Source organism: Cryptococcus depauperatus, chromosome 3 (genome assembly GCF_001720195.1).
Source record: "Cryptococcus depauperatus CBS 7841 chromosome 3, complete sequence".
In the NCBI taxonomy this organism is placed as follows: Eukaryota; Fungi; Basidiomycota; class Tremellomycetes; order Tremellales; family Cryptococcaceae; genus Cryptococcus; species Cryptococcus depauperatus.
This window is the reverse complement of record NC_089470.1, coordinates 1,388,460-1,415,708: the sequence shown is the minus strand read 5'-3', so window position 1 is coordinate 1,415,708 and position 27,249 is coordinate 1,388,460. Positions and strand designations below refer to the sequence as shown.

General features: G+C 47.3%; 12 protein-coding genes across 12 annotated transcripts; 5 read left to right on the top strand and 7 right to left on the bottom strand.

Moving 5' to 3' along the window:
• Positions 1–615: 615 nt before the first annotated feature.
• L203_102818 (uncharacterized protein) lies at positions 616–2,838 on the top strand (the record flags this gene model as incomplete). Its single annotated transcript, XM_066212238.1, has 5 exons — positions 616–1,550; positions 1,617–1,932; positions 1,985–2,298; positions 2,357–2,688; positions 2,750–2,838. 5 exons carry the CDS (start codon positions 616–618, stop codon positions 2,836–2,838), a joined length of 1,986 nt encoding a protein of 661 aa, XP_066068335.1.
• A 385-nt stretch (positions 2,839–3,223) lies between these two features.
• L203_102817 (uncharacterized protein) lies at positions 3,224–4,754 on the bottom strand (the record flags this gene model as incomplete). Its single annotated transcript, XM_066212237.1, has 9 exons — positions 3,224–3,277; positions 3,393–3,482; positions 3,563–3,679; positions 3,767–3,853; positions 3,915–3,940; positions 3,990–4,119; positions 4,196–4,377; positions 4,434–4,532; positions 4,595–4,754. The coding sequence occupies 9 exons, from the start codon at positions 4,752–4,754 to the stop codon at positions 3,224–3,226; spliced, it is 945 nt and encodes a 314-aa protein (XP_066068334.1).
• Positions 4,755–4,945: 191 nt separating this feature from the next.
• On the bottom strand, positions 4,946–7,213 carry L203_102816 (FACT complex subunit POB3; the record flags this gene model as incomplete). The annotated part of the gene is made up of 11 exons (XM_066212236.1): positions 4,946–5,166; positions 5,220–5,530; positions 5,578–5,718; positions 5,775–5,897; positions 5,953–6,192; positions 6,241–6,625; positions 6,675–6,780; positions 6,826–6,907; positions 6,955–7,060; positions 7,110–7,139; positions 7,189–7,213. The coding sequence occupies 11 exons, from the start codon at positions 7,211–7,213 to the stop codon at positions 4,946–4,948; spliced, it is 1,770 nt and encodes a 589-aa protein (XP_066068333.1).
• Positions 7,214–9,980: 2,767 nt separating this feature from the next.
• On the top strand, positions 9,981–10,718 carry L203_102815 (uncharacterized protein; the record flags this gene model as incomplete). Its single annotated transcript, XM_066212235.1, has 1 exon — positions 9,981–10,718. One exon carries the CDS (start codon positions 9,981–9,983, stop codon positions 10,716–10,718), a length of 738 nt encoding a protein of 245 aa, XP_066068332.1.
• Positions 10,719–12,797: 2,079 nt separating this feature from the next.
• On the bottom strand, positions 12,798–13,532 carry L203_102814 (uncharacterized protein; the record flags this gene model as incomplete). Its single annotated transcript, XM_066212234.1, has 4 exons — positions 12,798–12,836; positions 12,895–12,948; positions 12,999–13,170; positions 13,477–13,532. 4 exons carry the CDS (start codon positions 13,530–13,532, stop codon positions 12,798–12,800), a joined length of 321 nt encoding a protein of 106 aa, XP_066068331.1.
• A 413-nt stretch (positions 13,533–13,945) lies between these two features.
• Positions 13,946–16,989, top strand: L203_102813 (uncharacterized protein; the record flags this gene model as incomplete). The annotated part of the gene is made up of 4 exons (XM_066212233.1): positions 13,946–14,446; positions 14,495–15,658; positions 15,709–15,924; positions 15,976–16,989. The coding sequence occupies 4 exons, from the start codon at positions 13,946–13,948 to the stop codon at positions 16,987–16,989; spliced, it is 2,895 nt and encodes a 964-aa protein (XP_066068330.1).
• A 779-nt stretch (positions 16,990–17,768) lies between these two features.
• Positions 17,769–19,505, bottom strand: L203_102812 (uncharacterized protein; the record flags this gene model as incomplete). The annotated part of the gene is made up of 8 exons (XM_066212232.1): positions 17,769–17,820; positions 17,876–18,195; positions 18,245–18,357; positions 18,495–18,649; positions 18,697–18,829; positions 18,876–19,105; positions 19,150–19,283; positions 19,326–19,505. 8 exons carry the CDS (start codon positions 19,503–19,505, stop codon positions 17,769–17,771), a joined length of 1,317 nt encoding a protein of 438 aa, XP_066068329.1.
• A 214-nt stretch (positions 19,506–19,719) lies between these two features.
• L203_102811 (uncharacterized protein) lies at positions 19,720–20,361 on the bottom strand (the record flags this gene model as incomplete). The annotated part of the gene is made up of 3 exons (XM_066212231.1): positions 19,720–19,850; positions 19,895–20,042; positions 20,089–20,361. 3 exons carry the CDS (start codon positions 20,359–20,361, stop codon positions 19,720–19,722), a joined length of 552 nt encoding a protein of 183 aa, XP_066068328.1.
• A 147-nt stretch (positions 20,362–20,508) lies between these two features.
• L203_102810 (uncharacterized protein) lies at positions 20,509–20,910 on the top strand (the record flags this gene model as incomplete). Its single annotated transcript, XM_066212230.1, has 1 exon — positions 20,509–20,910. The coding sequence occupies one exon, from the start codon at positions 20,509–20,511 to the stop codon at positions 20,908–20,910; it is 402 nt and encodes a 133-aa protein (XP_066068327.1).
• Positions 20,911–21,121: 211 nt separating this feature from the next.
• On the bottom strand, positions 21,122–22,321 carry L203_102809 (uncharacterized protein; the record flags this gene model as incomplete). The annotated part of the gene is made up of 3 exons (XM_066212229.1): positions 21,122–21,322; positions 21,390–22,045; positions 22,108–22,321. 3 exons carry the CDS (start codon positions 22,319–22,321, stop codon positions 21,122–21,124), a joined length of 1,071 nt encoding a protein of 356 aa, XP_066068326.1.
• Positions 22,322–22,620: 299 nt separating this feature from the next.
• L203_102808 (uncharacterized protein) lies at positions 22,621–25,578 on the bottom strand (the record flags this gene model as incomplete). Its single annotated transcript, XM_066212228.1, has 12 exons — positions 22,621–22,742; positions 22,797–22,874; positions 22,927–23,010; positions 23,057–23,231; positions 23,277–24,290; positions 24,340–24,678; positions 24,723–24,841; positions 24,899–25,049; positions 25,093–25,191; positions 25,242–25,323; positions 25,377–25,470; positions 25,527–25,578. 12 exons carry the CDS (start codon positions 25,576–25,578, stop codon positions 22,621–22,623), a joined length of 2,409 nt encoding a protein of 802 aa, XP_066068325.1.
• A 253-nt stretch (positions 25,579–25,831) lies between these two features.
• L203_102807 (5-formyltetrahydrofolate cyclo-ligase) lies at positions 25,832–26,848 on the top strand (the record flags this gene model as incomplete). The annotated part of the gene is made up of 6 exons (XM_066212227.1): positions 25,832–25,973; positions 26,024–26,152; positions 26,214–26,420; positions 26,470–26,543; positions 26,593–26,665; positions 26,718–26,848. 6 exons carry the CDS (start codon positions 25,832–25,834, stop codon positions 26,846–26,848), a joined length of 756 nt encoding a protein of 251 aa, XP_066068324.1.
• Between the last annotated feature and the right edge of the window lie 401 nt (positions 26,849–27,249).

Sequence of the window (27,249 nt, the reverse complement as noted above, 5' to 3'; positions counted from 1 at the left end):
GCTAAAAAAGAGAGGATAAGCAGGCGAGTTTCGGAGTAGCACACTCAAGGGTACAAATCTTAGATACCTTGAAAGGGAAATTTGGTACTGTCATAGTTTCCCTTCATGACTCCCAAACAAGACACGTAGATTCTAATACTTTTCTGCCACAAGATGCTAGAATTTCTCTTGAAGAAATTGTAAGAGGTATTGAAACCCACCCAAAAGGCATGTATTTGGCCATATAGGTCACTCCAGCTGTCCGCAAAGCTGATTAAGAATCAACAAAGCCTGCCAACGTCGGATAACAAGCAGCCAACACCAGCGCTGGTGGGTATGCATCCTATCAGGAAGCATTAGCCAACCGCTTGCTGCACAGCTGTCATCTTGTCGAAATACAAAACTTGATCAAGAATGAATGTAACAAGAAAACTGAGAAATAACAAAGCTTATCGATTAACGTCTGGACACCAAAAGTGGAGGTCGCTTGTTACGTCATGACTTTGTAGATATGTGTATCAATCTCATTCTTGATTACCTTTGTTTTTTTTTTCTATTTTTCACTTTGCAATTCAATCCTGATAATACAAATATTATAGAGATATCTACTAAAAACTCAACTGAAGGGCATTCCACATGTCCTCTTTCATCCCAAGCCCGGCATCCCTCCTTAACGCTGCTAACTCTATCATTTCCACCACCCCAGTCACAAAACAACGATCACCATTAGGGCCTACTAACGGAGCTCCTCTTTCGGGAGATCCTTCGCTCATTCCCAGTAAATACCTGAATGAGAAGGAAGAGAGTGGAGAACATGGACTCGGGCAGACCACTTCTTTAAACCGTCATCCAGCTCGAGCAGTCCAGGACCAGCAACATTCTTCGCCCATTTTCGTGCGGTCGCCGCCGTCAACTCTTCTTGACGCTCCCGCGCGGGCGGCCATGTCTCTTCCCAACTCTCAAACTGCATCAGCACAGGCTAGAGCCGTCAGAGGTGGCGAGGTTACGACACCAGAGTATGAGCTAGACGAGGCCATTGGTGAAACAAGTGGTGCAAGTGAAAGAATTCCACTTCTTGCACCCCAGCCTACTCGTTCCACTTCTTTTCGCCCTTCTCTATCGCGCGTTTCTTCAGCTGCATCTAGTTCTTCCAACAAGAGTGTACTTCGCCGTATATTTATTGACCGTTCGACAACCCCTTCTCAGCATCTGACTAGGCCTACTTTTCCTCCTCCTTCCCTCTCCACGTACTCCCCCTTATCTCCTTCGCCTCCTTCTTTTGTCTCAAAAGTTCACTTATTAGCTATTCAGACGGTTTCCCTCTTCCTTTCCACCCAGTTTCTTGCCGTCGTGGTCTGTTGGGCGCTCTTCTCAGAATTCGTGCGATCGTGGCCAAAAAGACTGAAGACTTGGCTGGGTATTCATAAAGTCCGCAAGTTCCCATGGGATGATGAGGCTTACTGGAGAAAAGAAGGGGGAACAGTATCCAAGGAACCCAAATTCTACGCAAGGCAAATTGGTATGGATATCGAAAATCAGGCGGTAGAAACGGAGGATGGATATCTCCTCAGGTGAGTAGTGTACGCCTGAACGATAAGCAGGTTGATTGGCGTCAGTCATATTAAATAATGCCATAGAGTGCATAAGGTGATTGATCCTGATGCGCAAGTGCACAGTGACAATCGAGGTGGATTTCCCGTCTTGATTTTACATGGCCTTTTCCAATCCTCTGGCTCATTTGTCACCTCTGAAGACCGATCATTGGCATTTTGGCTTGCTAAAAAAGGCAAGTATCAAGTATACCTCGGCAACACCCGGGGCGTGTTTAACATGGGTCATCGACGTTTTGGAAGAAATGATCCCAGGTTCTGGGATTGGACAATCAGGGAACTGGCGATGTATGATTTGCCGGCTTTGGTCGAGCATGTTTGCCGAGAAACTGGTTATGACAAGGTGAATACATACTCTAATGCAAACCCACTCTATGCTCATTCGATTCTTATAGATTGCATTTATAGGTCATTCCCAGGGCAATGGCCTAGCATTCATCTCTCTATCGCTTGGCATGTGTCCCTCTTTGGGCAACAAACTCTCACTTTTTATTGCTCTTGCCCCTGCTGTCTACGCTGGATCGCTTACTACTGGATTCCCCTTTACTGTCCTAAACAAACTAGAATGGAACACGTGGAAAAGATTTTTTGGTGTTTTAGATTTCATACCCTTGATGAGATGGGCATATGATTGGTGTCCTGCAAGAATCTTTGCAGCATTGGGTTATGTAATGTTTGCATTTTTATTTAGCTGGACAGACACAAATTGGTACGTTTGATTCTTGATGGTACTCGCGAAAATAATTGACATAAAAATTGTGAGATAGGCTTCACAGGCGCAAAACCAAAATGTTTCGCTTCACACCCACCCCTGTCTCATCCGCTTCAATATTTTGGTGGTGCGGTAAGGGCGGTTTTGCTGACCGAAAGTGCACTTTAGATGATTCCCTTCCTCGCTGGTTTGATGATCGTTTCCCCCCTTTATCTATTTACCATGGCGGGCGCGATTATTTGGTCTTCACGGATCCGTTGTTGGAAAGATTGAGACAAAAAGAAAAGGATGTGAGACTTATAAAGTGCACAAAATTGGAGGAAAGCGAGCATTGTGACTTTTATTGGGCAGCTGAGGCGGTTGAGTGGGCTTATTTAAGTTTCCTTGGTACGGTTTCTTCCTATTTTCTCTTTTTTACGTAGATCAGCTGCTGAACCATTCATCATAGACGACATCGAATCGACTCGCCCTCGATACCCTGATGAGACGGACCTACCAACAGAAGGAACAGAAACGGATTACAATATCAATCAGTGAAACAGGTTGTTATGTCATATCAAGAAAGAGTTATGCTGGTTTAGACCAAATACAAGGTCGTGAGCAAACATTAGTCTGTGAAAGTGAAAAGATTTCTCACATCTGTTCCGGTTTGTAAGGTTTTGCTAAGTTATAGTGGTTCTATAATAGTTTATTTGAGCTTTTACTCTGGTTAATCGTTCGAAATCTTTAAGAAATGTTTTGCATTATTTCATTCATTTTACTTATACGTTCAACACGGCAACTTTTTGTTTCTCCAGCAGCCTGGATTACAGACGATTCATAAACAAACTCCTGTATACTCTATGTTCTAGTTCTCAAATAGCCTACGAATTTGATAATCGACTATGCTTTTCTAGAGACAACATTTTAATCTACTTGGCCACTATCGCTGGTTTCTGATAAGTCTTTCTAAACCGTTTGCTACATCTTCTTTCAGCTAGACACATTCGTTAGCATACTTTTCTGCTGACGATACTATCAATTTATTCCATTGATTTATCCTATTGAGATATTTCAAACAGATAGAGAGAATGTCAGGAGAGCTGACTGACCTTTTCCGACGAAGCTCCTTGGTCCGCAAAGTAACTCAACATCAAATTCTTACCAATCCAAGGATCATTCAGCTTTCCGAGCACCTTGTCCTAAAAAGATTTCTGTCAGCTTGTCTCCAAATTGAATGTTCGTTAAAATCAACGGGCGAAACTAGAAAAATAATCCATACCTCGAATTCAACAATGATTCCACCTTCTGGAGGTCGAAGTATAACGATAGATTTCCCTTTTTGGATGCTTTGAGATGGAAAGAATTGCTTGAAAGTCTGTATGGAATTAGAGATTCTCTACATTAAATCAGCACTTTCTTCAATTCATCTGGGGAGAAGCATCGAAGAGCAGCATGGGGGTAAAGAAAGAGAACAAAAATATACCTGCTCATCATCCTCAGTGAGTAAGCCCTTTCCACGCTCCATTTTCTGACGGGCGAGCAAAGATCTTGTGAACGCATCTCGGAGGTGCTATAAGATATCTCAATATTGGTCCAGGATTAGTATGACTATTTCATCAAATTATACATACACCAAAATCGGTATTCCTATTTGGGACTGTCACAGATAGTCAGTCACCATATCAAGTCAAAGAAGCTCAACTTACCAATACGAACGGCACAGGCAACACCTTGGTTTAGCAAGCTATCCATGAGCGCTTCTCCAGAAAGTTGTGGTGATTTGATAGATGTTTTGCTAGGTGCAGAGGGTGTCAAAAGGTGTTGAGCTGTAAAAGTCTGATCACATGTCACATTTAGCATCTGTCTATACACTAGGAAGAGCTCTTTATTCAATAATATTATAAATGCTTACGTTCCACTCAGGGATATCCAGCAAACGTTTTGCAGCTCCTTCCTGGAGGTAAAAACCAGCGGAATAAACCTTGATCTTTAGAAAAGACACTGTTCGGACTCCAAGGCCAACAAGCGTCAGTGGTGGGCATTCAGTGGTGAGAGGGATAGTCAATGGGAATGAAATATCAGTATCAGGATCCACTAAACATTATGGGTCAGTATCTCTTGTACGACGTACAGTTTATAGGCTAACTTACTCCTGAAGCCGAGTTTGGATTTGGGATCATTTATAAGATCTGTTTTGGCGGCAGAATCCGTATAAAGCAGCAAAGGGTTTTCCCAGCTTCTTGGAACTTCTTTATTTATGTATTTATATCGGCATTCCGCGTAATTTGTTTCGTACTTTGATGAGGCTCACCGAATTTATCAGAAACGGCTGAAAAAACCAAGACACTGCCACAAGCGAAAGTTGCCAACAAAGGGGCAATACGCCTTCCTGCGGTTACATAGGTAGGACGAGCTTTACTGATTGTTGAAGTCTTGATAGAGGAGAATATAGGCGTCAGTCTTAAAGACATCTTGTAAAGTCTGAGAAAGAATAATGAAAACAATAATCTACATGTGACGTTTGTGGTGGAGGAAATATGTCCGGACAAATAATCTCGACAATACAACTTCAACGAATGGCAGTAAGGAAAATGGCATGCAAAACTGATAGAATACATATGTACACCCTCTAGTTTTTTGAAGCTCTCGCAAATAAAATCAATCACTCCTTTTTTGTCTTTTTCTTCTTTGGTTTTTCCTTATCACTTTCACTTCCATTAATACTCCCACTCTTGACATTCTTTTTTGTTTTGCTCGTTTGCTTCTTACGTAGTTCCTCCATCATAGGATCTGAAGCATCAGAGGCCATACCAGATTGATCGTCCGAATCTGAGTTGGATGAAGAGCTATCATCAGAAGATGAACCCTCAAAGTCTTCGTCATCTAGTGGTGGGCGTTAAAGAATATCCTTTCAAGTAGAAATGTGAAAGACATACCACTTTCGTCCTCATCATCCGCTGCCGGCTTTTTCCTTTCCTCTTTTTCTCTGCTCTTTGAAGCCTTTGTCTTCGGCCTATCCTCTTCGCTCGCACTGGACATTTCTTCATCTTCATCGCTGAAAACCTCCCCCATGTCCACCACTGCCTCCTCCATCTCGTTTTTAAGTCTGATATTCTTGGAAGAAAGAAATTGAGAGATGGGTCCAACTTCTTGTTTGTTGATAGCTGAGAAAATGTAGTCGGCTGTACCTGTTTTTGAAACGACTCGCATATCAAACGTTCGCGCTGAAGATACACCTCCGCCAACTCTGTTGAGAGATAAGTATAGCTCTGTTGGCAAAGAAAAGAAACTTGCCGAGAGAAAGAAATGCTATCCGTTTTAGAGAAGTCAATCAAGATAGGTTGCTTGGAGATGAATATAAGACCCTTTTCCAAAAAGTACAACTCTCCTTGGATGGCTTTGACATTGGCCCTGATACCATTGAGGCCTTGCGCGCTATAATCAACTCATGTGAGCTCATGGTTCCATCCTTCATGATGAGATTGACACACTTGCGAAGAGAGCCGGGCGGTGTGACCTTCTTCCCTGTAAGAGACTTGAGCACCCTTGAAACCACTTGAAATGTCGTCGCTTCATAAGTTTTCTCCAGGTCTGGATATTTTTCGATTTGCTCACTGAATCGCATGTTAGTATCGTCCTAATCCAATGAATAATCCATTGCCCTCATACTCGGTCAAATTTAATTCAGCATTAACCACTTCATCCTTTGGCCACTGGGCCACCATGAATGGATATCTCGTGGCCCCTTGCCTAATTGGTGGATCTAAGCCAATTACTAGTTGGACATGTAAATCATCGAGTTTGGGAAGAAGAAATATCCTGTGAATGGAGGTAAAAGGTACGCGATGATCCGTTGATTTTCCAACGAGGCGAATAGAATCTTGGTATACTTCGATAGAAAATCGGCCCCTGCGAAATCATCAATCAGAACCGCGGATAAGAGTAATTCAAACGCACCGAGGAGTGAGAATAAGACAATCTTCAAAGACAACAATGCTCTCTCCCACAACGGCGCCAATGTCAGCCTTTTCTTTGACAAGATTGTGGAAAGCGTCTGCTGCGCTGATTTCGTCGCCATCCTCATCATATTCGGTTTCATCGCCCTCGCTTCCCTCGCCGTCTCCAGCCCTCTTCATTGACTTGCCTGGGATGTAGAATCTCATTTCCACAATATCATCAACTGGGCGTTTTGACAGATCTTTTGGATCATTTTTGGATTTCGTACTAGGTGGGTTGAATTCGATGGCTACTTCGGATCTGCCAGCAATGTTGGAGTTTGCCACTTGAGATAGAGGAATGTCAAATGCAACTTTCCCCTGGACTTGAAAGACAAGATCATCTCCTAAAACAACGTCAATTTATACAACATAAAGCAATTCAAGACGTCGCACCTTGCACTTGAGTTTTTCCCCAATTCCATCCCTTCAAACTGACGTCCTTAGTCTCGAGTTTGATGCCGAAATACTCATCCAAAGTTCTCTTGAGTTTGTCGAGGTCCTTCAAGGCTTGTCAGTGATGTGACAACTCATGCCAATCACCAACCTCTCGCTTGAAGCCATCAAAGCTGATTCTTGGCTTTTCCGTATTCCTCATCGCAAGCCGTAATTGGAAATGGCGGGCTACTCTAATCTTTTTGTGAGACCCTTGCTTACAAGCATGGACTACACATACCGAAACCATGTCGCATGTCGGATTTCAGAGCCATTGAATGTTTCGGGATTATTGTCCTCGCTTTGATAGGCTTTCCACCCAAAACCAACTGGGTTGAATCGAAGCTCTGTAGATCGTTGGCACGAAAAGACCAGCAGTTGGTCGCAAAGACTCACTACCAAGATCGGCAGAATCGCCATTGAATACTATCACTGAATCAGCCAGACCTCCATTGGTAAGAACAAATGCTCGTACTATTTTCAAAAGTGACAACAGACATTATGTCTTTTTTTTTGAATAATGAAAGAAAAAAGAAAGAAATCAAATCGAGAAATTATATCGTAGACGCGTAATAATTTCAGACGCGTCGTTTGAGTGTGGCATTTGATGATTAATATTATTTAATTTCCATTCAACATGTAAATCATTACCATATTTACTATTACGACCGTTTAATTTGTATATAATTTTTTCACGATTAATTCATATACAAAACACGGCTGAGCGGCATTCCTTCCTACGCTTGCCATCTTTGGCTCCCTAACAACTTTCTTTACAATTTGCTTTCACTCAATGACCGAAAGTCGCCTTTTGAATTGTCCAAATGACTTGCTTTCTCGAAAAGACTCAATATCACCAATGACTAGTTCATTTCCGATCATTACGAGTGACGCCTCTGTGATGGGAAAACCAAGACGGATGAGAATAGAAAGCACAGCAGCCTTGTCTGGCCGCGAATGCAAGAGAATGAGTGTTGGTCATCGATTGGTGTTGTGCATTGATGAAATAACGTTGAGGGCCTGGTGAGGTAGCTGAGGCTTTCTACGTTGCTGTTCACGCTTTTGCCGTTGGTTCACGGCTTACCCATCGCCTCCATACCAAACAACCTTGCCTTTCCATTCCTTCCCAATATCTTACAACCATTGCTTCTTTTTCTTGTCGTTATCGGAAGCAACCGTTACGACGTCAAAGAAGGCAGTAGCGATCAGCGGCTGTTCAGGATCGATACTGGTATGTAAAACGTGGCAAGAGAATAGCAGTAGGATCGAAGGTCGAGCAGTTTGTGGGCAGATAGAAGCGGGTGAGGAAGGAGGGAAGAAAAGAGACACTGGTGGATTGGAGAGGACATTATTATAGACAAATCCAACCAAGCTGCCTGAGTCTGGCCAAAGTTTATGAGGGAGGCAGTTGGAACGAATGAAAAAGCTCCCATGCTGTCGTCTTTTGAATGGACGATGAAGAATAAGCCTGGCTCAATCAACAAACTCCTACCTCTCAAGGTTATGAGGTAAAACGAGTGTCTGGCCAGAATGAACGGCAAGATGGGCAAACAACGGTCTCAACCCTATACTGTTGGCCAGATTCATTAATCACTATCATCCTATTGTCTGATGAAACCACTCCATGCGTAAAGGGAAGAAAGTAAAGTTGGAGGAATACAAGACTGAGTTTTATCTCTCCTGGAATCTGTTGATGCCACGACTTTTTCTGGACGAGACTTTCAGAGCTGCTGAAAGCACTTGGTGCGATACTGGGTTTGTTGCCACTATATTCTAGGTATATCAGAAGTCAACAGGGTATAACTATGGCAAACGATGTTCTGAGACAGCAAATCTAGTACTGGTCTTGCATAGAGAATGAAGACTCCAAGGTAAAAGTATTCTACGGTTTTGTTTATATATATCCATTTTCTTATCCTTAAGTGTTCTTCGTTGGCGGACTTATCGACCGTTTTACCAGTTGCAGTGCAGTGCTGACACACTTACAGCTGCCCAACTCACTTTTCAGCCCGATTTTAAATGAATTTTGGGAAACAGGAGTTCCCAAAATGCTGACATATCAGGCTCATTCAATCTTTATTTGGTTCCTCACCTAAATTCCATTAAAGGAATGACTTTATTTGCTGAAAGAAACAGACTACACAAAAGATGACAACTTCTCAGCGACTTCAGTTTGTTTCTCAAAAGCTGGCCTGCCATACGCCCATGTAGGATTCGATTTTTACTCCTCTTTCATCATTTCGTTAAAGTCGTTTTAAGGAATCAAGCCTACAACCATCACAGCAGTAAACCGGGACATGTGTCAGGAATGAGGTTGTTCTTGGGCTTGGTCTGGGAGTCCTTGGGACGAGTGGATTATCTAGGAGTATCTATCTCAAATAGATGAAGACAGCTATCAAGATTCATTCCTTGGGGAACTATGAACCACAATCCCTTCTTTATATCTTGTTTGCTCTGCATCCTTCAGCCAGGTTCTAGTTCAACCAACTATACCATTCTGAGGCATACACAGTATGCTGTGTTCTTATATCCGCACCTTGTACATGGTCCTGACAACATGGCGTCCGGAATGGGTTATGCGTTGGGACGAGGTATGACTTTGTTGAGACATGTGTAACTGGAATAGTCAACAGCTATTTAGATTGACTCTCTGGAGACATGAACAAGTGCTTATACCTTGCATTCTACCATTGTTCAACCATCCCACCTCAAGACGCACCCTCTCCTCACCATTCCTTCCATCCAAACACATCGCTATTACGACTGTAGTGGACGTAAGACGTCCAAGAAGGTGAGGAGGGATTGGGATCGACGAATGTCCTCTGATTTCACGCCAAAAAGTTTATATCCAACGCTCGCCTTAATGCAGAACTGAATTCCAGCTTCCATTGGAACTCGATAGAATGAACCAATAGCAATTACCGATACTTTGCAAACACCAAAGAATACGACGAGACTTGTTGGCCATATGCGTGAACCAGATACAACTGCGAGTACAACTGTTGTACAATGACAAGCGTAGAGATGGCTCGAAGCGATCTTGAAGAATCTATGCTTCTGTCACTACCTCGTTGATCCAAATCAATGGAGCATCATCAATCCTTTGTATCTGCGGAGACTCGTAGAACCATGGTCGCTTGCAAATGGGGGAGCAAATGGAGAAAGGCTCCATTGATTCGCCGCCTGGGCCAGAGTATACATTACTTGACGGTTTGTGATATCTGATTTTGTCGTATCATTCACATTCACATTGTCATCGTCTCCACCATGAGTAGTGTTTACACATTTCCTTCATCTTTGAATAGTGGAGGGTCTGCTTCCCAATCAAGTATCTTTAGCGTGCCGCCACAGCCGCCGTCATCAACGCTCTCACAAGGGACATCGCCATCCAACAATAACTTTTCGTCCCTTCCCTTCCCAGAGGGTGTTGAAAAAGATGTTGAACTTTATAAGGCGCAAGAGCGATACTGGAAAGCCCGGGAGGATTGCCAATCTGTTAGAAATAAATTTCGGCGTAATAGAAAAGCACGCGACAAGTGTTATAAGAAGTTATCAACACACACCAACTGTCATTGGAAAACTACTAAGATGAGAGATTTGGCTCAACAAGAGAAGAATGGTAGAATACTGATACCATGGACTCCCATGAAGGATCTCATGAAATGGACCGAGGCTGACCCTCAAACTCATAACGAATGGAATGTCGACGTTTGGAATAAGAGGACAAAAGACATGAAAACCGAGATATTGAAAGCTGAATATGGCGTGAGATTTGTTACTTCCGATATCAATCGGCTCACTGCTGCAATTGAAGGATGCAATAATCAGCATTCTATTGCTAGCAATTCGGCGTCAGTATACAATGTCGGGACTGAAGCGTCTCAGCGCCACAATAGTCACAGATATGGTATTCCAGAGACATTCGGATACAATTCATGCTCTCAGCAACCATCAGCTGGAATGAACTCATTGGGCTGTCAGTCTCAGAGGATACAGGTCTGCTGATAGTTTATTCAGCGATGCCAGTTCCTATACACTTTTATTCAACTCTCTTCATCTTTTCCTGTCCTGGAGGTTGCTGAGGGATAACTGGTACCCATCATAACCGCATTATTGCTGAGCGGTATAGACATTGAAGTAATTGTTGATCTGTTATAATGCAACCATCAGTGTTGGCCCCCAATGAAATAGATATCAGAATTTGGGCTGGTTCTTGGGTCTTCGAGTTGAAGGCCTTGGGACGAGAGGTAGCTTCGCTGAGAAATGTATAAATGGAATAGACAAAGACAGCTATCCTGATTCATTCTCTAGGGATCTATGGATGAAGAGTCCTTTTTTATATCATCCCGGCTTCTACGACAGCCATCCAACTATACCATTTCTAAGGCATACACAATGTCCTGAGCTCTCTGAATCTTCCCCTATCCATGATCCTGACAACAGAGTGGTGGAAATACACTTTGTGTGGCAAAGATGACCCGGCCAACGACAGGTTACAAGGTAGAGAGTATAGGGCATTGGAGGAATGGACAGTTACAGTGTAATGGAAACGGTTCTGGTGGCTTTGTCAAGAGGCTGTAATATTAAGGGCGCTTTTCATGTGCCGTCCAGTTTGGTTGTTGTGGCTGCAAACGTGAAAATGGCGCGACTGGCACGGTGTGGGGACTGTGGAAGGTGTGGAGTTGGTGGTGCATAACCATCTTTTGTTGTCTGATTGGTGTTTTGGTCGACTATACATCTCTTGAAATGTGTAACCACTGATGCGAAGTCTTTCATAGAGTTGGTATGAGCTGAATTTCGTTGCGACAAACAGAAAGCCTCTGGCAAAATTTGAAACTGTGCACGTACCCATAAAGTTGTGTCTGATGAAAATCTGATCGAAATCTGAGCCCGTTCGGTGGACGTTATGGTGCTTGAGATGTCGGTATCGTCGTCTTGTATAACTCACATACACTGGTCTCACTGTCTTGAAATCTCTGGTAAAACATATGTGACGTTGTTTGCATCTTTTGTCGTAGCTCTACTCTAAAAGCGTTGAGGAACGGCCCAAGAAAAGCATTGATGTGATTTGTAGCTTGAGTTGGCAAGCAAGATTTTGTCATCTCTTTATAGAGAATAGGTGTTTTCAAAGGCGTTCTTGGATAATTCTTGTCATGAATAATAGCAATAATTAAGACCCTTGATCTGAGTCAAAAGGCCACGATAATGCAATCAGAGTTGCATTATTATTCATTGCCTATATTCCATGTCATCATCCAGGGTTATGACAACTCTTACAGATGAAAAGCAATGATTCTTGTCCAAGTGGGATTCAAAAAGTCGACACTCCATCTAGTCAGAGGGGTGAACAATGAAGGACGATAAAGTCAGTTACTTGTGTGCCGCGCATTCGTTCCCAGCTTCAAGAAATCTGCGATTGCGTTTTGGAGGATAGATTAGTCAACTTTCCCACTCGAAGAGCCACAAGAAATATCGGCATATAGCCAGCTATCACGCCGTAAGATATCATGGGCAGGTGCCAATCTCAGGTAAAGCATCGAGCGATGGAAAGATTCCATGGCTGTAGCAGTCATTCCTGTAGACGCACAAGATGATGTTTTCATCGTATTCGCCGTGATTGCAGTTTGACAATTGAAATGACAAATCTATAGTGTATACTGCTAAAGAATGTCAGTGATTGTAACGATCTCTCAAACAACATCACCAACCTTACTATACTGTGTACCAGCCATGGCATCTCGCAAAAAGTCGAATAAGAGGGTTGGAGAGGATGACGAGGCTTTGGGATTGACAAGTGATGTAACTTATCTGGACAACACCTGTGCCACATCTCAACATACTGACCATGCAACGTCAATTACCATCCAAAAGATCGGTAATGAACGTACCCTCTCAGTGTCTTATCCTCAAATCCCTCCACAATCTCGCTCATGTTGATATCTCTTTTAATTTCTCTAATCTTTTCTGGCATGCATTTCATCGGAAAACGGTTCTTTCCAGTGGCATTACCATTGAGCTTCTCAACGATAGAGGTTCAAGTTACACCCGACCAGACGATGCCGTTTGAGAGCCATGGTTGTGGATTCAAAGACTAGGTAAATGATTTTTAGTAGCACCAGCAATCTAAACATGAACGTACACCCATTAGAAGCTGACTTGATGAAAACGTCACCGTACCCACCTCAGACATTGTCTTCTTTCCCATGAAGCCAAAGATAAATGTTGTAACTTGGCTCTGCACCCAATTCATAAGACCCGGTACCTCCAGACCATGCCTTGACATACTGCTTCAGAGCATCCAACTCGAGTTTCTTCCCTTGGCCATCCGCACTGGCGTATAACGCTCGCGTAGAGCACTTTTCTAAGCCTCAGTGCTACCACGACATGGAATCGTGCAACGTTTTCACAAGCATCATCGTTAATACCAAACCATTCACGAATCTCGAGCAAAATGTGCCTTGCTCAATTATCACAACTCCACGTGGCATAATTGGACCATTTTTGTAATGCCTCGTGATGCATTAGGATTTTGATTAGACAATACAGATTGATTACAAATTGCAAACCCGTGATCCCAAGCCGATATCAATGAGGTGGAATTGACGCCAAATTTCGCGACGACTTGCGATTTATTCTTTTCTCATCATCATTCTCTCTTCCAACTGGCCATAATACATGACCTGTAAGATGAAAGGAAATCCCTTGGCTCACAACGCTGAAGCATGCGACCTTCAGCAACCTCTCCGAGTACTCCTCCGCTCACCCTCGCGAGCGACTCCACCACGCCGCCAGATGCGCAGGACTCGGCTTGCAGTGCATGGCTCTCTCGCTGGCCTCTCTCGCCACCGCATCCCTAACACTTTCGCTTCTCCCCAAATTACCCCTAGACACTTTTGCGACGTCTCAGCCCAGTGTGGGGTCTCCAAAACAGTTCGCCACACAAGATAATGCCGAATGGCCGCCCCTGATTGTTGTTATTGTGGTTCCCCTTGATCTCGAGTATTATGTCCCCTGTCTCGCGCCATCTTTATATTACTTTGCTATTTTTTATACATCTTTACGCGTCTGCCTCACCGAATTCACTGGCTGCTGCACGAAACCTCTCGTTGACTTGGCTCCCGTGCTGCCACTCTGCGCCAAAAACTTTGCATCGCGTTCGTGAGTGGTTTGCCGCGCTCGGGCGCTGTTTGGCCAGTGCTGCCGAGCGGTGTTGGCTTGACACTCCAGCTGACATGGATCAGTCGCCGAAAGACCAGACTGGCGCAGAACACAACGCGCTGAAGCTCTTCGTCATGACCTCACCGGACCATCTTGCCTCTCCCGCTCCGCCTGTCCGCAGTCCCAGCACCAACGCGTTCCCCAACGGCGACCTGCACGCTGCCTATAAGGGCTATCTTCCCGGAGTCTCGAATACACCACCACCGAATCCGCCACCATACATTCCGCCGCCACAGCACGCGCTGCCGCCAGACCCTATTCACTTGCTGTCGGCCCAGCCGCAATGGAACACGGTTCCGCAGAACGGGTGGAGAGTGCCACAAGGACCGAGCTCGTTTGCGGCGTATAGGGCGCGGCCCAGTGGGACGCGGTACACAGGCGGGAGGCCTGGTAGCGCGCAAGACAGTCGGGACAAGCGAAGAAGAGATCGAGATAAGGAGAGAGATGATGAACGGGAGATTGAGGAGGAGGTGATTAGCACCATTTTTGTTGTAGGATTCCCGGAAGACATGTCTGCAAGTCTTGTCTGATGGTTGGGCTGGATATTTACTGATGTTGGGTAGGAGCGAGAGTTTCAGAATATATTCAGCTTTGCATCTGGGTTTGAAGCCGCCACCCTCAAATTTCCGTCTGGTTCATCGCGCGCACGAGAGCCTGCGGCAGCGCTTCTCGCTGAGCTGCAAGCCCTCGCTGCGAACCAAGCACAGGGCGGAGAAGGGCTGGAGGGGTACGCGGGAAACTTGGAGGAGGCCTTCTCGTCTTTGACGATGGCCACGGCATCGACATCACAATCAACCACTCCCTCGGCCCCTGTATCACTGACTCCGAGCGCGCCCTCTACTGCCCATCTTTCGTCCTCGTCGCTTCCCCCGCTTCCAACCAACTCTGGCCGAAGACAGACCATCGGGTTTGCCAGGTTCAAGACACGGGTCGATGCGCTAGCGGCGCGGGATCATCTTCAAGGGAAGAAGATTGACCAGTTAACAGGGGCAACTTTGAAGGCGGAGATGGCGAAAAAGAATTTACACACGAAAAAGAGCAGCGGCGAGGAATTAGTTGGATTTTTACTGAGAGGAAGGCTAGGATTGCCAGCGGCAGGATCAATGTCTGCCCAGGAGACACCCGTTCAAGCTCAAGTAACGACGCAGGCGCAAGGAGCAAGAGAAGCATGGGAGGCATGGCAATCTGATACTCCATCTGAACAAGGAAATTTGCCGTTTCTCCGCAACGAGGAGGCAAAGAATTCTCATCAGGCTCACTCGGCTCCTTTTGGGTCCACCCAGCCAACGTTGACACCCATTGCGACAAGTCAAATCCAAAAAATAAACATCGACCCCGCTGAAACAGGCCTCAAATCTCCCGGGTCACAGCGACCGACTGATTCAAAGGCCTTGCTAGCCCTGGCAGAGGAAGCCGACGCATTGGAAGGATGGAATGTGGGAAGTGTAGGCATGCTCAATTACCCCACACAGTCACACCCACCACAGCAAACACACCAATCACATTCCGTCCCGCCTCGACGAGCTTTGGGCAGTCAATCTTCTGTCACGCCCACCACCGGAGGGTACGGACTCGGTAGCAGTAATAGTGGATTTGGAAGAGATTATGGGGAGATGGAAGCCAATCCGGGATCGAGTGCTCAAGCAAATGCTACTGGCGCTGGCACAGGAGCCAGTGGATTAGGTGGGAGAGCTTTGGGAACTAATCCTGCGGATCAGAATCCACCGGTAACTCACTTTTTGCACATCATCCATCTTGATACTGATTATAATGGTAGATAAATACTCTCTACGTAGGCAACCTTCCGGCTGTTTCACCACCTACCCACCCGCCAAATTTCCTTGAAGAGTCTCTTCGTGCTCTCTTTTCGAGATGTCCTGGGTTCAAGCGAATGAGCTACAGGCAAAAGATTAATGGACCTATGTGTTTTGTGGAGTTTGATGAAGTGGGATATGCGGGAATGGCCATCAAGGATTTGTATGGGCACAACCTCGTACGTGTTATAGGTTGAATTGATGTACCGGTTGCTGACCAAATGAATTAGGGTGGTCTTGTCAAAGGTGGTATCCGCCTTTCTTATAGCAAGAACTCTCTTGGCCAAAGAGGGAGCTACCATCCATCCCAAATCAACACTTCTTCAGCATCACTGTATTCTGGCCTTGCCCACAATGTCCCCTTGGCAGGCATGGGCATGTCTTCGCCTACTTCAGCCTCACATACTTTGCCGCCTACCAGTGAAGTCAATGGGACCGCTTTGGGCCCTGTAGGCAGTGGTGGTAATAACGGGAGTGCATCGGCTGGCGCGGGCGGTTTTGGATTTGGTAACGGCTTTGGTGGAGCCACGGGAGGGCTGGTGGGCCCGGCTAGTGCACCAGTGGGAGAGACTAGACGAGAGAGTGCCACGACAAGTACACATTCAAGTCTCAGCAATGGTACCCTGACAGCCAATGGCCCTTCCCCCAGTAGTGTTAATAGCGCTGCCCAGAGCGGCAGTGCTCACGGTAACTCTGGATTTGGACCCAACATGCTAGGTACATCTCTTTCTCCTACTGCTCAGCCTTTCAACATATCTCCTCCTCTTACCTCGCCTCGTTCGAGATACTTTGCCAGTCTACCTTTATCATCCGGGCAAGGCGGCCAAGGACAATCACCTCAAGTTCCAGGCAAGCTGTCGCCTACGGAAAGTTCGAGCAGCTACACAAACCCCACTTCCAACTCCATGCCGTCGACATCAGGTGTGGGTATACCGATTCCAACCACCTTTCAAACGACCTTTAAACCTTTTGATGACACGAGTGTGCCCTCGTCTTCTACCTCTTTATCGACTTCCATAATGTCTGGCTTCTCTCCCGTATCACCCTTTCGGATTCCTACCAGTTCCTGGGTATCCTCTTCTGTCGTTGCGGGAAGCAGTGCCCATGAAGTCGGGTCTCGGGGGAAAGGTGTGGGGTCAATCCCTTTGAGTGATTATCCTGGGTTCGGATACGGCGGCAGCGTCCCATTAGGCAGTTTGAATGGAGCTGCCAGTGCGTGGGGTCACAGTGAGAGACGTGATTGAGTTGAAAAGTAAAAAAGAGATGACCAGTGTCATGCGCGGTAGGCGAGCATCGAGGGGTTTTTCGCATTTCATCAGTGCCATCAGTGCCATCAGTGCCATTGCAACACAAACAAATCCAATTACTATTGTCTGATATACCCCCATTTCATTGCGGTTGCCTGGCTATCTTGTTTCCATCAGCATATGTCTTTATCTTTTGTTCATTCTTTCTGTGGCTTTCTCCACGTTTCATAGTCGCACCCCACCACCATCATCTTTGAATCATTATCGTGCTTGTTTATGTTTTCGAGATTTTTACCGAGAATGCGGTTTTATATGTTTACCCCTTTTTATCTTGCGCCCACCCTATGTTTTAACCATACAAGCTTTTATTCGATACGTTTACCATTTCTTTCTAGCTACGCGTGTTCAATTCGTGCATACATACATACACTTTGGGTATCCATTTGGTTTTCTTTCATCTCTATATACCTAGTTTCTGGTTGAACCATCCTTGGCGTATTCAGCATGAATTTGTGCAGAATCTGCCTACCTGTTACCAGTTGATGCCTTGTCACTTATCCCTGCCCGTCGATACCTCGTTTTCAATGCACGTTCACGTCCCGCGCGCGCTTCCACCTTGCCAACTTTCGCGTCGCTGTCACGGCAAAAAACCGGATATATCCAAACGAAAAGACAAGGAAAAAGGCGACGGTGCAGGGAACCGCGACTTTCCAAAAGTACGAGACTGGCCCTTCAATCTGGGCAAATTGCGTAAAGTTCATGCCAAAGTACGACGCCTAGGGTGTCAGCAAGTCCACGACAGCACGCCACGTACGATGAACGTGAGCGCTAGCCATCGAGACATGAGCGGACGAACTGCTCCCACGACACTCACGACACTCACGCAAAAAGACAACTGTGACGATACTCAGCCTCTCCATGGACGCATTCGTCTGAAAGCTCAAGACGTTCTGTTTCCATCAGCCACGCGACCCCAACGCAGAGACGCACAAAGACATAGTCGGTGAGACGGTCGCACGTCGCGGCAAACTGTTCCAAGCTGCCGGTTACCATTTCGAGATGGTCAATGACATCCTCGACGTAGACCTTGGTGAGCGGCGAGAAGAAGCCGAGAGTGGCCGCCTGGGCGGCCACGAGAGGCGTCGCATGCGACGAGAGGGCGAGCAGGGAGAGGACCGACTGGCGGTCGTCTCTCGGCGCGAGCTGATCCTCGACGGGCTCGCTCCGAGCGACGGCACTCGCCGCGACCGACCGCTGTACGTCCTGGTCCCGCACGACGTAGCACACATGCAGCAGCGGTTTCAGCGCGCGGCGGAGACGGATGAGCTGGGAGGAGAGGATGTGGAGGTGGCGGACGGTTTCCATCTGCGACGGTCAGCGCCGCCCGCCCGCACGATACATACATCCGGGTCGACCAACACACTCGCCTCGAGCTTCAAGATGGCGCTCTCAAACTGCTGCGACACCTAACCGTCAGCGACTGCCGCGCCGTCGTCACCCACCTCTACCGCGAGGTCGGCCGCGGTGTCGAGCATCGCCTGTGCCAGCAACCCGACGTCGCCACTGCGCCGCAGGAGCGAGTGTCTGTCTTGCAGACGGGCGTATATCGGCGCCAGCACGTCGCCCAGTGGCTCGACGTCCATCGAGAGGAGTGTCCCTACACGCTGTCAGCCGGGTCGTCCCCTGCGGCCTACCGCGGCGTACCGTCGCGCAGCATAAACACGCTCAGGATGCTCCTCTGGACGGGCACCATGTATTCCGCGCTGAGCTGGTCGACTGTCCACTTGTGCGCCTGCTTTTCCGAGCCCTGCTGGGTGAGTGCGGGCTGGGGGGGTGACTTACGCGTGGTGTGTGGTGCTGGCTGCTCGCATCTGCATGCCCACCGAGCTCACTCCGCTCATCCCGCCCCCCGGGACGATGGATGAGCAGCTGGAGATACAGATGGTCCTTGTAGAAATCCAGCTTGGACCGGGGCGCCTCGGCTGCCTCCAACGCATCCTCCACCGCGAGCGGATGCAACCTACGCCAGTCAGCGGTGGACGCCAAACATTCCCGTACCCGTATCGCACCGTCAACGCCTTCACGACGTCCCAGTTGACGCCGTCGACATGAACTGCGCCGTGTCAGCGCGACCACTGCACGCCGCACGCACGCCACCGCACGCCGAGTGGCTTCCCGTCGTCGCCCAGCGGCCGCCTGCCATGGGGACTCTCCAGCCAGTCCTGCAGCCTGTCGCCGTCCAGCGCGACCGTCCAGTTCATCCCGCCGACGCTTGGCGCGTAGTCGACGACCTGTGGTCGTCAGTCGTGCCGCGACGCACGCCCCGGACCCACCTCGATGCGCGACTCGCCCCGCAGATGGCCATAGGTCTGCTCGTCCCGCTGGCTCTGGACGTCGACGCCGGGCTCGTCGCCGGTCCCGCTGGCGGCGAGGGTGTGCCACCGACGCTGCGCGCGGTCCGCGCCCGGCTCGTCCTGCCACAGGGGGAGCTGTTCGCGGGTGTGCTCGGTCATCTATTCACGCTGGTTGCTGGTTACGGGTCACTTTTCACTTGTCACTGATTACATCCGCAGCTATATAAACCACCACACGTCACGTGCAATGTCACTGTCCATTCAATATAAAATGCAAGTATAGCCAACTATAAAGATTTCCATTGTCCAATCTCACTTTCATACAAAACGAGTCGACCTATTCAGGCATCCGACAAGACACACGCCCATCGACTCAAGCAGAGGTCGGGATGAGGCCACCGGACGAATCAATGATCACGCTGACGGTGCTCGACACCGTCGGTGTCGTCGTCGTCATGTGCGACGTCGATGTCGTGACCGTAGGGATATCCACAATGTTCCAAACTACCCGCCATCAGCACAAGCCCAGCTCGTCAACCCCGACCCACCTTGGTTCGTGTTGCCAGTGGTACACTGGTACGTCTGAGGACCATTGTCCCCTTCGTCGAGACACTGGTTACCACCGGTGATGGCGATACGCCTGTCATCGGTCAAGTACCACGTCTGCTGGAAGAGACCGGGATACGACTGCCAAAGCTACGCCACCGTTAGCAACGTCCCACCCCACCACCACCCGACCCACCTTGACAATCTCATTGTTGTCCGCGCCAGTACCCGCGTCCAACGCAAAGTTGGTGCCGGTCAGGATGACACTGCCCGATCCCGGGTTGATGTCCCAGCGATGCGCCTGGTCACAGCCTACGGTCGTGACTTGGACGCCGTTGGCGTAGTTGGCGCTGACGGGCGAGAGACATTTCCCGTTGCGACCAGCCTGGATCTTGACGCCGTTGAAGCGTTTCTGGATAGGGGAGGCAGCAGCCAAGGCCAAGAATGGGAGGATGGAGAAGAGCAACATGTTGTGAATTAATTTTTGGATTGTGCCCTTCCCTCCTCTCTCCCACCCGCCTTTTATACCTTTTCCCCGTTCCGCCCCCTGCCATCCCGCTGCACTGCTTTCGTCATCCACGCTGCTGACGCTCACCACGCTGCCCACCGCCCCCACATGGCGATGCGCAAATCATTTCCTATTGCAGCAATTCCCCTCCCCGGCCACCTTCCCAATGGAGCAACACGCTCCGCAGCACACAACGACAAACTCCCGTACGGCCTGGGACCGCATGGCCCGGCTAGTGCGGTGCTAGTTCCTTTCGTGGCCGAGGCTCTGCCCGGGCACCGCCTCGGTCCGGCATGGATTGCGGAACGACGTCATGCATGCAGCGACATCTCGGCATGGCTACGTTACTACGGTAGTGTGGTACAACGGTATGACGGTACAAGGGATTTGGCTAATGTACAGGGGTTCAGGCTAATCTTTCCAGCGATTGGCTGTTTTGGTGCGGCTCATTTGGGTGGTGGATGCGACTGTAGTTATTTCCAGCTGAGGAATGAGGACTGGCCGCTTTGACATGCAGAGCTTTCAAAGGCTTTGGACACTGCTGTAAATATCGATTGTTTACGTTCCGAATCGTTCTGCCTCCATCGTCTGTTTATTTCGGAAACGCATTCATTGTGCTCTTTTTTTATTGCGGACACGTTGCTTTCCAATTCGGAAATGCGACTTTCTAATATGGAAATGTGAGAGTCGCGTTCATTTAGGCTATCCTGGTATAGTGGTTTTATTTTGGAAAAGGCACTTTGGCAGCCATCTGTGAAGCCACTTTGGCGGCCAGCTTCGAAGGCACTTCGGCTGCGAGCTGTGGAGGCTCTTCGATTGCGGCGAGCTGTGAAACCACTTCGGCGGCCAGTTGTGGAGGCTCTTCGGCGGCCAGCTTTGTAGGCACTTCGGCTGCGAGCTGTGGAGGCTCTTCGGCGGCTAGCTGTGAAGCCAGCTCTAAAGGCACTTTCAAAGGCGGAGTACTCCTTGCTTGTGAGATACACAGTCACAGTACGTGGTCGTACACCCGTCATAAAAGATTGCCCATTGAAGCTGCTTCTGCCACTTTTATTGTTGGAACGGTTGCAATAAGATGCCACTGTAGATGCAGCACTGGAAAGCCCATTGAAAGCCCTGCTAGATTGAGAACCACACCATTTGAGACCTGATGCCCCTGTAGAGTAGACATTGGAAAGCCCATTGCCAATCACGCTGATGCCAGTACCACTAGCTGATTTGAGACCTGATACCCCTCTAGACAAGAAACCGGTATCCTCTTTGACAGGAGGCTTCCTTGTGCTGGTAAACCAAGAAGACGCTCTAGACAAGAAACCGGTATCCTCTTTGGCAGGAGTATTCCTTGTGCCGGTAAACAAAGAAGACGCTCTAGACAAGAAACCGGTATCCTCTTTGGCAGGAGTATTCCTTGTGCCGGTAAACAAAGAAGACGCTCTAGACAAGAAACCGGTATCCTCTTTGGCAGGAGTATTCCTTGTGCCGGTAAACAAAGAAGACGCTCTAGACAAGAAACCGGTATCCTCTTTGGCAGGAGTATTCCTTGTGCCAGAAAACAAAGACGTCCATCTAGAGGCACTGGAAGGTCTCTTGGCAGTCTTGCTGGGGGCAGTACTACTACGCTGTTGGAATGGCCACCACGAGCTGTGACCTATGGATTGGTCATTAGCAGGCAGATACCAAAGGTCAGTTTGATGAGTCATATAAACGTACCACTGGCTTCACTTGCCGTCTGGTCCCCGGAATCTGTGAAGTATTTGACCTTTGGTTTAACCGCAAAACTAACATTGCGTTTTGAAGGTGCATTAGATTCCTCTTCTACACTAGATTCCTCTTCTGCATCAGGTTGGTTATTTGTATCAGATTGGTTATCTGTATATTGTGAGTCATCTGAGCCTGGCCACCTGCCTGGACCTTTGTAAGACATGTTGTTAGCTTGTTACTAGGTTGTGGGATGATGGAATAAGAGTGTGATGTGGTGTGGTGTGGTGTGTAAATGGGAGAGGGTATTTTCGGGGTTGGGTTGATCCAAACCAACTCAAGAGACAGTTTATATCCCTCTCTCAACTTCCCGTCTTGCATCCTTTGTAGACTTGCCCTTCACCATTGAAACAAGCAGCAAGACGTCGACTCCTTTGCAGTTTCAATCTCTGGGTCGTGATTAAAAGGTGCGGTAGGTTGATCTTAATAGGGGTACGGGAAATATGCATGTTTCGTATAGGTGTCCTATGGTTGTTTCACAATGTCGAGTTCACCTACAACAGACTGCACCTTTGTCAATACTTCTTCCCATTCTTTACTTTTCTCTGACAGCCAGGTGATGGCCCCTCCAGCACCTATGCTTTGCCCTGTAACGCGGAGAGTCAGTCGTATGTCGCTGTATCACCACGCTGAGTGCTCACGGTTTCCTTCTATGATGATGGTACGGATGACGACGCTCAGATCGGTGACGCCGTCAACAGAAATGTATCCTAGAGCACCTTTCATGTGGGATCAGAAACACTGAGATCTTGCTTGTCGATTGTTGCGCACCTGAATAAATTCCTCGTTTTTGATGATGCTCAAACTCTTCCAAAAGTTGGACGGACCGTAACTTGGGTGCTCCAGTCATGGAGCCTATGTGGATTGGCATGAATCTTTTTTTGGGAAAAAGACGACTTACCAGGTGGAAAGCATCGCTTGATCGCATCGACAGATCCCACATTGTCAGCCAGTTTACCTACCACGGTCGTTACGAGGTTATGCACGCCGTAAGACTCGAGATGGATAAGTTTTGGAACTGTGACGGAAGAAGGGATACAGCATGATAAAAGGTCGGATCGTATGAGATCCACAATCTGTTTTTAATCAGCTACGTTTCACGGCGAGCCAGCACAACATACCATCAGATTCTCGGCCCGCTCTTTGGCATCGGCTTGTAATTCTTTTCCTCTTCTTGCGTCCTCTCTTTTGGCTTCTTCCATACACTCCTCAGATCCTGGGTTCTTTCCTCTGCATCCCGCATCGTGACAGACACATTGCCCAGGCTTCACCCTCCCTCGTGTTCCTTTGATAGGCATCATCTCTACCATTCTTTGCGGGTTTATCTTTAGAAATCTTTCGGGCGAGCTAGACAGCACACTCAATCCTACACCACCAGGTGTAGCGAGCGTTGGAAAGTGCATGTACGTCGAGTAGTAGGCTGGATTGGACTGTCGGAGGTGCAGGTAGAGGGAAAAGGGATCAACAGAGTCGGAGGAGGTGAATGATGTTGTGAGAGTCAGTTCATAACTTTCGCCTTGACGTATGGCATGGCGACAAGCATCAATTTGCTGGGTGTAAGATTTGCTTGTCTCAGAGGGATGGAATGACGGTACAGACGATGCAGCGCAAGGTATTGCACCATAGTGCAGAGATTTCTCAACGTCTTGTAAATACACCTCCCAGTCTTTTTGACTAGAGCCAAAAGAAACACTTTCGCTTTGTAGCCATTTCACCATGTCGCTTTCTCCTGGTAAGAGCTCACCATGACCCATTATGCCTCGCACAATCCATCTTTTATCTGTTGTCCTTTCCAACAGTTTATTCGTCCATCCCCAGCATGCATCAATGGCTTCCTCTCCTTCACCTACCCTCCTCCTCTTCAGCCCAGGTAATGACTCTTCTTTCATCTCATATCCAAACCAACCTGCCCAGCCCCCTAGCCAACGTCCAGTGCGCGATTCAGACTGCTTTTTGAGAAAGTTGCTAATGTCTTGTTGACCCGCAGAAAACCAGTCCCAAAAGGACGTGTTTTCTGGAAGAATCAAAGTAGAAGGGGACGAGGTCGGCCGATGAAGAGTGACGCTTCGTCTTGTTAAAGAGTACGTAAGGACGAATTCAAGAGTAGCCAGAGACGAGGTTGTTGGTCTAGTGGGCTAGGCTGATTTAGATTGACCATTCTCACCAACCTCAATGAACGCTTACTGATTGTCCATCAAACCAAATTTCACCAATAGCTTTTTCTTTTCCCTTCTTTGACTGGCCATGTACGAGACGCTTAAAAACAACTTCTGTCTTCATTTCCTTTTCAATGCCAGCAAATTCCTTCTCTTCTAGCCAGAGACAGCTGGGAGCGGATTCGATGCGGTGTGACGCCATTTTGCTAGACGATGAAGGCTTTGACGTTGAACTGATTACTCTGTACGCACATGCAGAGATGATTGATGGCAGAAGAGGCGGGTAGGATATGGGATCGCCACAATAATGCTTGACTTCATTCAGGAATGACTGTAATAGTAGTTTTCCTTGCGTCGATGAAATGGACTACTTGAATCAACCACTATCATTAGAAATGCAGACAAACATACTTCTGGGTGATATTGTATACCCCATATTGGATATACACAATGTCTGAGCCCTTGAATCGTGGCAGGTCTCTCGGGGCTAGCGACAGACCAGGCGGTCACCTCAAGCTCCTCTGGCAATGCTGAAACCTGCATAAGCATATAGACAGGCTATCCGCAGCAAAGTCTCAAAGACACACTCGTGGGGTCAACCGTCAGACTGTTGTAGACAACTACATCAACTTGATTATTTGCAACTTTCCAAAATCGCGAAGCGAAAAGACCTTTGTGAGGTATAGTTGGTTCAATTGGTATGACGTGGCCATGTGTGATTGTTGGTGTGTTCATAATCTACAGTTCAATCAGTGATGGGAAACATTCATTTCAAACCTACCTTTCCGCCGAATGCGACACCTATTGCTTGATGGCCCAGACAAACGCCGAGAATTGGTAGAGGATGTAGACGAAGAAGCTCAAGGGCAAACCCAATGTCCTGAGCTCTATAAGCATTTACATCTCTATTGCGGATAACTGCATGCTCACCGCGGGATTGTCTGGTCGACCTGGCCCAGGAGACAATATTACACAATCTATATTGGGCAAAACCTGCGATTGAAATTCATTCCTTCAACCAGGTTCAGTCAGCCAAGCCCATCTACTTTTACATGAGCAACTCACCAAGTATACTTGTCATGTTTGACCACTACAACCCTTTCCAGCACTTCTGCATCACTATAAATTTGTGTGAATAGCGTCACAAGGTTATTTGTATCTAAAAGATGAAGATTTGTTAAACGATACCGTCTGTGTTGAGCTCTTTGAGCTTACATGAATCGTAATAGTCGAGTATAAGTGTTCTGGGCAAGGGTATTCTCTCCATTTCTTTCAGTTGAGCAAGCTCAGTGGAAAAAAAGAAGAAAAAAATAGAAGAAAAGTGGGAGCCAGATTTCGAGAATTTCGATAATTTATCAAAAAAAACAATTTGGTGTCAAATCCATATCTTTATATGGGGGTTAAATTAAACAGTCGGCGATGGCCGCCAAGAGGTAATTGGATGATGGACATATTGATAAGATAAAACACTGATAAGAATTTCAAAAGTTACAAAAATCATTCTGCTGCAAAGAAAAGGAATGAGTGACTTGTTACTTGAACCATCTGGAAGCAAAGAATTTGGAGCCGATATGTCTACGACATTTGCTCTCAAGTCTGTCTTGCGAAGGTCGATGCTACAGACTCTTCGTAACATGAGCAGTTTAGAGGTTGAGAAACAATGTTGGTAGCTTGATAAATAGCTGAGGCTTCATTTAACTGATAAACGTTAGCCCAGAAAGTTTTTGAAATCCTTCTCAACCAGCCGTTTTTCAAGACAGCAAACACAGTAGGATGCTATCTGAGCATGGCTCAAGGAGAATTGCAAACGGCTCAAATTGTAGATCATCTGTTGCGTAGAGGCAAGTCATCCAATTGCCCCCGGTTTGCAGCTACCTCTTTCACAGCTGACATGGCTTCAAGGATCATCACTCTACACACCATACATTCCTGCCGCTCCACCTCAGATTCGACATTCCAAACCTCCTCCTAGCCTTGCACCTCAACAAAATATGCATATGCTTCGCTTGTATTCATCTGAAGACCTTGCTAATTGTCCTCTGGACAAATGGGGAATAGTAGATCCCGGATTGTACAGAAAGGACAATGAACAGTTCTTGAGGGAGGACGGTGAGTTTTTTGAAAGGTCTTGCAAAGCGGTACTGAAGCTGTCCAAAAGCGATGGATCCGAAATCGCCGGGTCTTGATCTGATTCTCATACCGGGAGTGGCTTTTGACAAAGATTGCAACAGAGTGAGTTCTTGCTCGTTCTTTAGACTTTTTCCTTATGACATGTTCTCAGCTGGGCAGAGGCAAGGCTTATTATGATCGTTTTCTGCAAGTTTACACATCTTCCCGACCACGTCCATTACTTGGTCTGTACGAGCTGCTGCTGAGAGTGGTCTATCGCTTACAACCCAGGTGTAGTGGCTATCGCTTTAGGACCACAGATACTACCCCCAGATGAAAAGGTACCGACTACCGAATCTGACTTTCAGCTGGATGGAGTTATCTCCCCTTCCGGTATCATATGGCGAGAAGATGTCAGGCCTGCATAGAAATGGCTGAATGAAAAATCAAATCTCAACACCAAGGCCAAGCCTGACATTGATGGAGTAAGAACACAACTGTATACGGCCTGACAAACGCTATGTAACACAACATGTGCGTACTAATGGAGATCCTATCAGAGAAAATATGTAGAGAGGTAATATCTCGCCAACGTTTTTGAAATGACTTTGACGTTTCTAACAATATTACACCACCCGGTTGGGATGTATCTCACACCGCCTAGTTCCTACCTTGGCCTATGTGACTTGATATTTGATCTGTCATAACTGTTTGAAAGCTGATCTGTCTGGATGTGGAATGCGGGAGATTGAGTTAACCTCACCTACTCAATTCAGCGCCAGTTACGTCTCTTCTAGTCTGAACCAAACGGACTCGAGACGCATAAGGT